The 13,256-nt window shown below is 38.2% G+C and overlaps 1 protein-coding gene across 2 annotated transcripts; it reads right to left on the bottom strand.

The window, feature by feature from the left end:
- Positions 1 to 4,607: 4,607 nt before the first annotated feature.
- Positions 4,608 to 12,353, bottom strand: nr4a1 (nuclear receptor subfamily 4, group A, member 1). 2 transcript variants are annotated; one of them, XR_004338146.1, is made up of 8 exons: positions 12,228 to 12,353; positions 9,897 to 10,677; positions 9,092 to 9,221; positions 7,997 to 8,160; positions 7,705 to 7,907; positions 7,414 to 7,592; positions 5,130 to 5,587; positions 4,608 to 5,072 (listed from the first exon to the last, which is right to left on the bottom strand). XR_004338146.1 is itself a non-coding variant. In XM_032555653.1 (7 exons), the coding sequence occupies exons 2-7, from the start codon at positions 10,665 to 10,667 to the stop codon at positions 5,331 to 5,333; spliced, it is 1,704 nt and encodes a 567-aa protein (XP_032411544.1). In that variant the 5' UTR covers positions 10,668 to 10,677; positions 12,228 to 12,353; the 3' UTR covers positions 4,608 to 5,330. The 2 variants fall into 2 exon arrangements, 1 of the variants encoding a protein (XP_032411544.1); XM_032555653.1 differs by having other exon boundaries at positions 4,608 to 5,587.
- Between the last annotated feature and the right edge of the window lie 903 nt (positions 12,354 to 13,256).

Raw genomic sequence — 13,256 nt, forward strand, 5'->3', positions numbered from 1 at the left:
GTTTGTGCTAAAGTGTCTTTATTGATGCAAACATACATGTCATGTCTATTTAAAAGTTCAACATAATCTTGGTGCTATTAATGCAATCTTTCCTGTAGGAAACACTTTTCTCCATTAAATAAAAGGTGATGCACTCAATTGTTGACTTCCTACAACTTCCAAAGTGAAGTTTGATTACTTTCTTAGTGTTAAATGGTTTTGGGTGGAAGTGACTACAGTAAGCACGATCTGACACTTGAGTCTGCTTCAGTTGCTTAAACTAAAAATTAAGGTAACAATAGGTAGAAACCAGTTACTTTTCATTTTTGTTTAATATAAATTCTAGCCTTGCTTCAGCATAGTGTTGGTGAAGGATGGTACTGTTGTAACATCTAGGGGGGAAAAAATAAATTTAAGACAATTAAATCACCCTGAAACAGCAAACTTTAGAAATGCCAGAGAGACTGAGACTTCTGTAGTTTGAAAACTGAATTTTTCTTTGTTTTTTTAAAATAAGTTTAAAAGCATGACCTTTCCCAACATATAATGGGTACATTGTGTAGCTTTTCATGAGGAAAAATATTGGTTTAAATTGGTCAAAAACAAAGTTTGTCACACAAACTGAACTTTTGTATTAATATGTTCAGAGTAACATTTGATTTGAACGATAAAAAAATGGGTAAAATAAACAGGAATATGGAAGCTGATCTACAGAATTTAAAAATATTGCGGGAATATCAAAATATTTCACTTCAGAAAATCCAAATTTGGAAACCAAAAAACTGGCCACTAGATGGCGCCTGTAGTGAATAAACATGTAGCTGTAAAGCCCTCAGTGAGGACAGCTGACTATGAATGACCTCAGGATGACAAGTGTGTGGGCTGCCAGCCAGCTCCTCCCAGTCATATTTAAGTGGCATTATTGATTTCATTTTATGGCTGTTTTAGTTGTACTTATAAATAGAAGTGTTGAGAACTCTGCTGCCTAAGAGATCAGTACACATAAGACTCATTTTGGGTTTTTTTAGTGTTCAGAGTTTATTGTACTGTATTTCCTGTCTCAATCCTGATGCAAAGTGTTCTCTGACATCACTGAGGAGTAATGAAGCATTGTTGATTTAAAAAGCCATCTCCCTTTGGTTGGAAATCTAAAGTCAAATCCATATTCATTCTCCAAACAATCTGAACTCTAAAAGCCTTTTATATCCTGCCCCAGATTAACAGCCTGCTAAAAGACAGATGTAACCAAAAATCCCAACTTAACACTTGCAGTCATAGGAGTGAGTTAAAGGGAGAAGTATGATGTAAAGTCGACTTTTTTGACTTTATTATGTTATGATGTCGCTTATTACACCAACAATGCTCCTCGAACCGTTGTAAACTGCATAATGGAGTAGCATTATGATAACGTGCTGAAGGGGGAATGTCAGAAAGAGCAGGAGCTTCTTAAAGAGACAGAGACCAATTTCAAGGCTTTGAATTTCTCTCGTTATGTTTAACATATGCAGCAGCATTTATATAACAACTGAAGGTAACAGTTATTTGTGTTATAAAATGGCACTGTGTTGGGAAAATACATTATACCGCCCCTTTAAATGCTTTACATTATAACTCAAAATTAAAGTAAAAACATCAGTCACCAATTTGACAACTCAATACAAAATAAAATAGAGTGCCACTATCAAAATCATCAATAAACATCATATATGTTGATCAATGTCCCAGTGATTATGTGTTGAAAGCAACTCTAAACAAGTGGGATTTTTAGCCTTGATTTAAAGGAACTCAGTGTTTCAGCTGTTTTGCAGTTTTCTTGAAGTTTGTTCCAGATTATCCATCTTTACTTTACTGTCACAACAAGGCGACAGTTGTAACAAATAAGGAGAAAACCCCCCATTTTTGTTAGCTCTAAGACATGTTTCTGGACTGTGGGACGAAGCAGGAGTACCTGGAGAGAACATAGGTATGCATTAGGAGACTCCTTGCAGAGAGTGATCCGAACCCAGAACCTTCTTTTTGCAAGGCAACAGCACTGCTAACGGCACCACTGTGCACAACAGACGCTGGCACACATTTGAATCAGGTCCTAGTGTGTGCTTACACATTCGGAATTGGGGTCATTTTTGACATGGTGATTTGACTGAGCCACCAGCCTCACTGGATCAAATGACGCGGTCCACCCTGTTCAAATCACATTGCTGGATCGACTTGGGTGTGAAACCTGCCTCTTGGCCTTTATAAGAGCCTTTCAGGCATGTTTTTGAAATGCATATCTCTCCAACGACCTATCTTTGTGAATTGACACTCGCTCAGTTCTTTTCATCTGAGAGTCCAGCGCAATGTGCAAGGAACAGTAATGTTCTTGGACACTTCCTGCCCTGTGAGTCTGCCCAAAGCTTGTGATCTTCTATTATTGTCTGCGTTCCTAACGAGGCACGTTCACGTTGCTCTCGCTTTACAGAGTTACAGCAGAGGCATGGTGCTGCTGGCCCTATCACGAGGGAGCTGCTGTCCGCGCTATCTTTATCAGTGTACCATCACACGGGGAGGCTGTGTAATCACGGTGATGCTTACTATCCAGTTTCTCTTGTTGCATAAGCTCTGCATGGTTGCAAGGTTATGAAAGCATCCAAGTTTTATATTACGTTACTGCACCAGACTGGATTTGGGAGACTTTAGCCTGGAAAAACCTTGAGATTAGTGCATGACAGAACATCGGTTTATGATACAGTAGCTGCGTTTCCATTACAAATGTGTGTGAGACTTTGTTGATATTCCTCTAATGTAAAAAAAAAATAAATAAATAAAAAATTGCAATTGCGGTATTTCCATTCAATAAGAAATATGGTTAAAAGTCACGTGAATAAGTTTGTTCTTGCAATAAATCATTCAAAACATCATCCGCCTACCACTTCCTGTTGTCTTTTTCGTCAGTTGTAACATCCAGTTGTTTGTCACATCATTCGTGTGATGCGATAAGTGTTTCCATTGAAATACACTTATTTAGAGCCCAAAACCCACCTCACGAGTGCAAAAACGTATCTTTCCTTTCTCCAAAATTGTCGTGTTTCCATTAAGCAAACTTAACTTTGCGAAATTTTAAGGTAATTGGAAATGCAGCTGTTGTCACTGTAGATCGGAATGGCCTGGGTATCCAGGACTGGTTTCAGACCTCTGGCCTAACTGGCTTCCCCCCTTTTGAAGTGAATTTCTCTAGTAGAATTTCAACTGGACCAATCAGCAAACAGAAGAATGAGTTGTGTATGATGATTTTCTGCACCCTTTTAAAATTTTACTCTGCCTGCAGCTTCACTTCCTCCGCTGCCATTGCAGGAAGTGAAGCTGCAGCGGAGGAAGTGAGCTAAGCCATTCAGACCGTGGTGGTCATGCTTCCAAATATTGAATCAACATTAACAGCCATCTTGTTTGGCTCAGTAGTGGGGGATGTTTGTTGTGCACGTACTTTCCGGTCAGCTTTATAGAGTTGAATTGTCACATTACATACGTCACGGCCAAAAGTTTGCAATTTGGTCAAATTTAAACCTTAACAGGATTCACGTCTCCAGGAAGCAATCGTTTTTCAGTAGCCGAGGATCCGGACCGTCTGTGAAGCGAAGCGTACAACAGAACAGCTGGACTGTAACTGTATTTCCACTGATCATAAAATTGAGCAAATAAATCACAAAAATAAATATGCTTAATGGAAATACACCAGATCTTAAAAAACTGTTTATTTTTTTGTGTAGGATGCAAAATTTTTCAAAATTTGTTTTTATTTCGCAAAACGATAATAGAAAACAAATTTTCACACCACACGATCCTGCATTTATTTAAAGTGGGGTGCATAAGATGACACTGTCATAAACGTTACAACTGTCATGAACATTGAGCCTTCATGAATGCTTATGACTGTTATGAAGTGTCATTTGTTAAATGACTCTTTTAAAGCAAAGCTCCATTAAAATCTTCATTAAAAGTCCACTTTGCAATAAAAGTGTCTTTATTTACTGACTAACACTAATGGTAAATAACACCCCTTCTAATAGAGTTACCAATAATGTGAGGGATATTTGTGTGAATACCTATTAAAGGATTCCTCAGTTAGGCATGAAAAAACAACACCCAGGTATGTTTTCAATGATGGAATAACATTATAAAAAGCTAATAAAAAACCCCAGCTGATTTTGCATAATGTCTCTCCCCCTCTTTAAGCTGTACTCCATGTCCTCTGTTTTATTTTCCTTCTTTGCTCCAATCTGACTAGCTTGGCTCATTACTGCTAATCACTGATGATCCAATTCTTCCCGTTTAAAAGAGTCATCGTTTCCTTCAAGGACCTGCTACTACAACCACTGAGAGGTGTGCATTTTGTGGTGCTACACGTTTTCTTATAAAATAATTGCGTAACGTAATGATGAAGCAGTCTGGGTTATTTGAGACAAGACATTGAGGTCCATTGCTTTCTAAAAGGAGACCAGTACATACTGTAACTGGGTGGGGGTGCATTGAGGTCGTCCTCAAGGAGCTAAAAGGAGTCTGTACTTGACTAGGTCGACAATCTGCTTTGTCAGCTGCAAAAACTCACATCTTCAAACCTCATGATATGTAGTGAAGATGACAATTTAATGTAAGATGTGATATTTTGCATTTATTTAAATTTTAGCAATGAAGTTTCACAGTTACAGGTAAAAAAAACACAACAAAATCTCTGTACACTGGGACATTATTTCTATGTCAAAACAGCTGCATGTTTAATACAGATTCAAAAACACAAAGAAAACCAGTGTGTCAGACTGTATTTTAAAAAATACACAGTATATTAGCTGCTCAATGCTGATTCATGATACATGAATGATACCACTGAATAGTTTTGTAAATTTAAGCTACAAAAAATATCACCAAAACATTGTGGTGGCATTAAATATAAAGTGTAATGGGGTTTTAAGAGACTTCTTTTTCAAATGTTGAGAATTATGAAGTCTGTCTGGATCAGAAGTTGGTTTTGTAAAATAATTTTAATGTTTAAACAGAAGTTTAGTAACTTATTTCCAAGCTTCAGACCCTCTGCTGGATAGAGATTGTTTGCTCACATTATAGACTGGGCATGTTTGCCATTGTTGTCTCATTCAGAAGAGACTCCATTCATGGATGCAAACAATCACCGTTTGGTCTAAATGGACCTTTATAATTCCACCTTCATTCTAAAACCATGATACCCATATTGTACTGGATCCAGATCCTATGTATACAAGCACTAAGAAGTAGCACCAAACTGTAACACCTCTTCGTTTCTTGCCATTTCACCTGAAGAGTGTGAACAAGCTGAAGATGTCTTTTTCCCCAAAAACATTTTAAAACAATAGCGTGTCCATAAAGATCTTTTCCACAATCGGAGGTTGGGGAACAAGATCTGACAGTTTCAGGTAAAATATACGTTGGCGGCCTTGGGTGCTCAAAGTCCTGAGGTCAGGCAGCTTCCCAAGAAGTCGGGACAAATAATTAGGCGGCAAGGACTCGGAGCCACAGCTAGACATGTGGGTTTTAAGACAGCTGATGAGCTGGTTCTGAAAATCCTCCACACGTTTGGGCTCCTTTAGACCAAAACGATCTGCAATTAGAAACAGATAAACATGCTGAGATTCGTCTTTCACACTTTTACAAACACAACATAACAGCACAATTTCTAGTGACTTTTGAGAGTATCTAAAACCCTTGAACTTTTTTTCACATTTTGTCATGCTACAGCCACTAACTTCAGTATATTTAAATAGGAGTTTAGGTGGATGTGTTTGTGTTCTGATTCAGTATTATAGAGAACCACATTTTGTTGCAATTACAACCTGTTAGGAATGTTTCTACAGGCTTTACACACTGAAAATCAGGCTCAGTCAGATTGGATGAAGAGTGTCTGTGCGTCAGTTTTAATGTCTTACTTCAGGTTCTCAATCAGATTTAGAGATCCTATATCCATAATCCACTGGGTCTTGGATTTAGGGTGATTTCACACCTAATAGTCCGGTAGACTTGGTTCGATTGAGGCAAAAATGGCAACATTTGTGACCTTTTCACCTGGTGTATTTGCTTTCACACTGCACTGTCAAAGGAACCAAACTGAAAAAACTAATCACTCCCTCACTTTTGGTAGCAAAGTACCAAGAACTACTGAAGGAAACAATGCAAAAACCTCTGAAGAAAACACTGAACACAACTTTCTTCTTCACAAAAATGTAAACAAAAGGGGAGTAGCACCAGATTTTAGCGGTTGTTGGATTTCTCTTGTCTCTGGAAAAAGACCTTGAGCCATTTCTCCCTCTAGTTGCCAGACTCTCGTGTTTAGGTTGTCCTACAGTTTGTTTCCTGTGTTTGGAGCAGTTTCCGGTCTGCTTGGCATGCACATATGCATCCGAACCTCGTCAGAGTTCACTTCAACCAAACCAAGACCTAAGTTTGTTGGTGGACTAGAATTCACTTTTTGGTCCTCATTGGAGTTTGATTGTGCGTTCCCCAAACGAACCAAGCCTTGATGGCATGAATGTCGCTGTAGCTCTGGCTGTATCTTTAGGGCTATTGTCCTGTTTGAAGGTAAACCTTCACCTTTTAAGTCTTTTGCAGACTCTAACAGTTGTTTTTCCAGAGTTGTCATATATTAATCTCCATCTATTCATAATGTCTAGATTTCATTGTCAATGCTGAAGAAAACCACCACCACATTTCACCGTGGGATGGACTGACGTGGTCATGATGAAGTACGCAAATTTTCCATCCCACACAGTATTCAGTTAACTTGTAAGACCAGAACAACTTCTTCCACATGTTTAATATGACGCTCTAAACAAGACTTATTATGACTTATTTCAAAAATCACCGAAGATTTGCAGTTGTGCCATACTCTACAATGTTTCAGAGATACTGTTTTATAACCAAACCCTGCTTTAAACATCTCCACACCTTCCTCCCTGACTTGTCTGCTGTGTTTCTTGGTATACGTGAAAATATTTGTCCTCTTATGTCCTCCAACAAACTCTAAAACTGTATTTACAAGGTGAGGTTGGTAAATGATGAATTGATGGATGTAAAAATGTAGAAAATATTGCATAATGTTTCTTCCGCTTCACAACAACATAAAATCCCACAAAAATTAGTGACTGTAACCTGATAAAGCGCACAAAAAGTTAAGTGAGTGTGTGAACTTTTGCACGACACTGTGTTGCACAGCTCATTGAGTCTACATGTTACCCTTCACTCCGATAGGCTGACATATGACATTTTGTCATAAAGGAGCTTGTGTTACTCTTCCCTACACACCTGTTCTTCCAGTCTTATGTTGCATGAATACAATAAAACCTAATGGAGATTTGCTGTGTGTATTCTTGCCTCGGCTGTCAAGGCTCAGTGGTATTTAAACTGAAATGGAGATCTGGATGTTAATCTTACCAGTGATTATGACCAAGGCTGTGAGGCAGGCGAAGGACTCCTCATCTAACTTCATGCAGTGAAGACTTTGAGAAAACTCCAGGATGGAATCGATCCATTCCCCGAAGCTTCGAACACACTGGGTTTTGTGAAGTACGGTGCCGTCGCAGAAGATGAGTTCACCCGTTTCAGGGTTTGACCTTCAAAAAAATAAAAAACACCAAAGTTTAGCTTGAAGTCTTTCTTTTAATGTCTTAAAGTAAATTTAATGTCTAAATGTTCCAAACACAAAGGATTGGAAGTTGTAGCTACCGATGAGCAAGACGCAGAATGAAGAGTTCAATGAAAGCACATTCCAGCAGAAGTTCCTGATCCTCAAGACAGAAATTGGAGAAACCAGGGATGTCCTTCACCCATTTCCTGATGGCCTCGAAAGACGCTGTGAGGAGGTCGTAAAAGTGCTTGACATTACTGACGTCTTCCTTCTGGTTCATGCTGAATTTCTGCTCAACATACTAAAAGAGAAAAACAAAAAAACAGATGTTAGGTCACAGACATTAGTCAAACTGCAACTCAAAAGTGTGGAAAGACTGTATTTACTCACCTTAGAGTAATCTAGAGCGCCGATGCTGGGGTTTGACTCCGTTTGGGCTCGAACTAGGGAAGCAATCATGTTTACTGGGGATACTGGGACAGGCGTGTCCTGAACCACTTTAGGCTTTGAAGGTAGACGACCTCTGCGGCCTTTCAGGCTGTCTGTTCTCACAACTGTAAGGAAGAAAAAACATTCAAGTTCAATTTGTTTCTACAGTACAAAGCAAAATAAAGTTTTTGTTATGCTTTAGGATAACTACTTGTAATTATGTCACTTGAGGACGCACTAAAAATTAACATGCTTTTACCTAAAGGTTGAAGAACACTTCTTAAAATTTTGCAAAGCTTTTTTATGTAACATGTAGTGACAGTATTGTAAAAAGTGGCAAAATATCCCTGAAATCTAATTTGAGGAATTAAAATAACCAACATATCTTTAAATATTTGAAAGCATGTTGCAAATGCACTAAACAAATCTTTTTATTACATAAAGTTTTTGCTTTAATGCAGCAGAGGGATTTATTTCAACAGAGAATGAGTCAGAATGAAATCAGACTGCAACAGGGGTTCCCCTTATAACCAATTAATTTGGATATAATAAGGAGCCACTGCAGATTGGTAAGTAAAATACTATTAACACTGCAAAAGCACAAAATCTTACCAAGTCTTTTGGTCTAATTTCTAGTGTAAGTATGGCAGTAGTAGTACAACAATAAAAAGTTATAGTACAAGAAAGTTTTTAGCAAGAAATAAGAGTTTGTTTTAAGTCAGGAATCAGGAATATTTCACTTATAACAAGAAATTAAGTACCAGTGGAACTAGTACTTTCTTATCAATATTAAGGTATTCTTTGTATTTGTAAGTTAGTTTTGTCAGTGCAGTTGCAGGTTTAACTTGGTGATTATTAGAATAATTAATTTGAGCCCCCAGAGTGAGCAACGATGTTTTTAAACAACAGGAAGAAACTCATGGTAAGAGTTTAAGAGAACTCAGACGCTTTCACGGTAATACAAAGAGAAAATCTTTATATGCAACATCTGGCAGCAGTTTCCTCTTCAGAGAAATAGTAAATAATTGATCTGCAGTCAGGTCCGGGTTGACTCACCTTCCTTCACCATCCCCACAGCAAGGCACTTCTGGAAGCGGCAGAACTGGCACCGATTGCGCCTCCTCTTGTCCACAGGACAGTCTTTGTTGGCATTGCAAACGTATCTGGAGTTTTTCTGCACTGTTCGCTGCAAAACAAAACACAGAAGGGTTATTATAGTTAACTAAAACCAACAAAATAACAAAAACTAAAATAAATAAAAATGGTAATTAATGAGGACAAACTACAACTAAATGAACTACAAAACTGACTAAAACATACTGAAGACATAAATTTGATATCCTTCATTTTTGTGTTTATTAATCTATTTGTTAGCCCTTTGAGCTGTTGTGAAATTGTTTTTTATTCCCCACACAAACAGTTTAAGTCAGCTGTTGGCAAATTATGGTACTCCATAATCCACTGGGAGGGATTTATGCTAGTCTGCAAAATGGCGACTAAAAAGTCTGTTGGTTGTTCAACACCAGTTGAATAAATTTAGTTTGAAAATGGTGTCTTCTGTTGAATAACCCAATTGATGCACACATAATCACATAATTTTGAATTTTGAATCCTGCAGCTAAAAATTAACCAAAGTATGAAAAACATGGAACTACTACTATAATGAATAAAAACTCTAAGTAGTATAAAGCTTGCATAGCCTGAGTTAAACCAACAAAAGGTCACAACAAAATACAATAAACTATAATGAAAAACCCAGAACTATTATAACCCTAGTGTGAACTTCACCAACTTCACAGCGGCACAAAAATGTTTTTTTCTTTATAAGAACAGTTTCTACATGTATTTATCAGCTGTTTACCTTGAAAAAGCCTTTACATCCTTCACAGGTGCGAACGCCGTAGTGCTGACAGGAAGCATGGTCTCCACACACAGCGCAGTCGCCCTCATTTCCACGTTTCAGTTTGGGCGATAAAGTGGCGTCCAGCTGTTCGTTGCCATGGAGGCCGAACCCCGACTCCCTCACCGCAGTCGGGAAGGTCAGTCCGGATTGAAGAGGGTGAGCCAAAGTAAAAAGTTCCTGCTCTTGCAAAAGCGACGTCCCAAAATGAGGCACATCCTCCAAGGGCCCGGAGCCGAATGGAAATAAAGTGGATGCGTTTGGTCCTGAGATGTCCTTGGCCATCCAACATTCAGGACTGGCCGAATATGTCCCAAAAACTGAATCCCAGTTGGACGCAGGCTGGCTCTGAAAACCGGGCGTCGAAGGGGACGAAGCTGCGGCAGGGCTGCCGTAATAATCCGATCCACTGGGAGACATGGCCTCCCCTGGATAGTTCAACATAAGTGGCCCTGGGTAGCAGCCGTAGATTTGTAGATCCTCCATGTTGTACTGTCCCTCCTGGTGCGAGGGAGACGTGACTGCTGGGGCTGTAGTGAACTGGCAGGAGTAGGCTTCGTAGTCCTCAGCGGGCGCACGCAGCACCTGAGCGGCACTCGGCAGGGAAGAGGCGGAAAGGTGCTGCGGGCTGCTCATGTCCAGCCAAGAGGTGATGTCTGCGCCCTGAGACTCCAAGCTGCTCATGCTGTTCTCATAGAGCTGCGATCCGTGCTGGGGATGTATGCAAGTCATGGCTGAAAAACTGTAAAATATTTTAAAAACTGTTAATGAAGTTAAAAATATTCACACCCCTTAAACTTAGGGTTGGGTAATAAATCAATAACAATATATATCAAATAGACGTGTGATCAATATCAATAGATAAGACCTCTGATAGAATATTCACTGAATTACAGAACCACAAAGCATTCTGGGGAATGTAGGCAGAGGAAAGACCTCTCACAGTCAGCTAAGCTAGGTTGGTGGCATCAACTAACTCACTCGCTCTTTGGTTACCTAGCAACAACATGTTGAGTAACTTGCGCAGCAGCAGTTTAAGGTTTGGCAGCAGCATTTCAGATATTTAAAACAAAAAAACACTAATCAATAATAATGATCTAAGATCACATTTACAAGAGAAACATCTTTTGATAAAGCAAACAAACAAAAATTAAAAACATCAAAATAAGTATTTAAGAAAGTTGACTGTATTAAATAAGCTACACTGTAAGAACACAAAATCTTACTAAGTATTTAAGTACAAGTAAGATATTTGTACCAGTTTCTAGTGCAAATATCTTACTTACAAGTAATTTTTTATCAAGATTTAAGAGCTTGTTTTAAGTAAATAATTTCTTAATATTGATGATAAAGTGCTAGTTCCACTGGCAGATTATTTTACTGATAAAAGAAAAATATCTTGTTATAAGTGAAATAATCTGTCATTGTCATTTTTCCAATCAAAGACAAGTAATAGTTGATTGGAAATTCAACCCTCTCTGGTACGACTAAGAAATTAATGTTTCCAGATGCTCTTCATACAATTTGGTTGTGCATTTTTTCAAAAAATAAAGCAATATAATTATAGTCTCTAACTCTTTAAAGCTGGCAGAGGAATAAAACAACAGACTTCCCAGTGTAGTAGAAGTAAACAGCTGGTACTATGAAGTACTGACTATAATCAATTGATTAAAACATTTTGAAAACCAGGCACATTTTATTTAATCTTTAAAATTATGCATTATCTCAACAAAAAATAACCTTAAGTTTGTAGTAGCAATGTGAGAAAATGTTCATAAAAACTGAAATAATATATTTTTCCAATTTGTGCTGAAAATTTGTTTTTTCCAAGTTTTCAGAGTTTATGCACACGAACCAAAGTTAACACAGTAATCAAAAGGAAACCTTACGCCAAATATAACTTTAAAGTCATTCAATAACCTTCCTTCTTAAACTAAACACATTGTCTGCTTTGTGACCCTCTGAGTTTGTTGGCATAAATAATAAAGTTTAGAGCTGCTCACATTATCATTTATTACTTCGTAGTAAATTTAGAAACCGCTGCGAAGTTGCAGAGAGATTCCGTTTAAAGACTGAGCCAACACATGAACACGCCAACACAAACTTTATTCTATGGATATTTAACGCAAATGAAACAATATATATCTCAATAAAACTATAAAACAAGCTGCTTTCCGGCCTGAGTTGACAGAACCCACCGAAACAAAAGAGAAAGAAAAGCTTAGTCCTTACGTATGAATGTTTTTTTATTATTATTATTATTATTATTATAAATTTGAAGCCGTTTCTTACCTGCCTGGTCAGAACGAGGGTTCAAAACCGTCTACAAGCGACCATGTATCATCTCCAGCGTCTCCCAGCTGAGCGGCAGTCCCTGCGCCCCGCTCCGCGCCGCGCTCTTATACTTTACTTCAATGTCTCCATGACGCCACTGAGAGGTTTCCACGCGAGTGTGCGCGGTGGGCGGGGAGGTTTCCAACCCGCAGCCAATCACGAGAGCCCGCCCAACAGACTGGCTGTCTGATGACGCACTACGGGATTCCGTTGACGCGCATGCAGCGAAGAACCGCAGCATTGTCCTCCGGAGTGAGACCCAGACACAGATAAAGCCCATTAAATCTGAATTAAAGCGTTTCCCGCAGCAGGTAGATCCTGGCAGCCGCAACACACCGAGATAAACTTTACTTTTTCTTTCATTTTTTTATCGTTATGGTACTCCTGAATAGGAAACAAAAGAGAGAGAAATGATTGCGTCATTTAGAAACAGGAAGTATCCGGTATTTTTAGGCCTTCTTAGAGGGTTTTCAGGAAGAAATACTTTGAAAAAAGGATGCGCATGTGCTCAAATTGAAAATATTTCCTATTTCTCTGTGGTTATAAATATATCACTGCTTTTACTTTTTTTTTCTTTTGTTGCTGCGATGGAATAGTTCGCCAAATGAGATTACACACCGCAAAAACATGAAAGTTTTACCAAATAAGTAAAATTTATAGTGTACAAATATCTTGGTACACTACAAATAAGACAAAACTAACTTAGTAACTTTTCAGCAATTTACTTAATAGCTTGTTTTAAGTAAATAATTCCTCAGTATTGATGAAAACGTACTGGCAGATTATTCCACTTATAACATGGGAAAGATGTCTTGCTATAAGAGAAATAATTGCTAATTTACGAGTATCTTTTCAGTAAGATATAATAGCTTGTTTTGAGTAATTAATTTCTTAATATTGATGAAAAAGTCCTAGCTCCACTGTCAGATTATTTCCTTTATAATAAGGCATTTTTCCTGTTTTATAAATAAAATAATCTGTTGGTGG

The sequence above is a fragment of the Xiphophorus hellerii genome, chromosome 1 (genome assembly GCF_003331165.1).
Source record: "Xiphophorus hellerii strain 12219 chromosome 1, Xiphophorus_hellerii-4.1, whole genome shotgun sequence".
In the NCBI taxonomy this organism is placed as follows: Eukaryota; Metazoa; Chordata; class Actinopteri; order Cyprinodontiformes; family Poeciliidae; genus Xiphophorus; species Xiphophorus hellerii.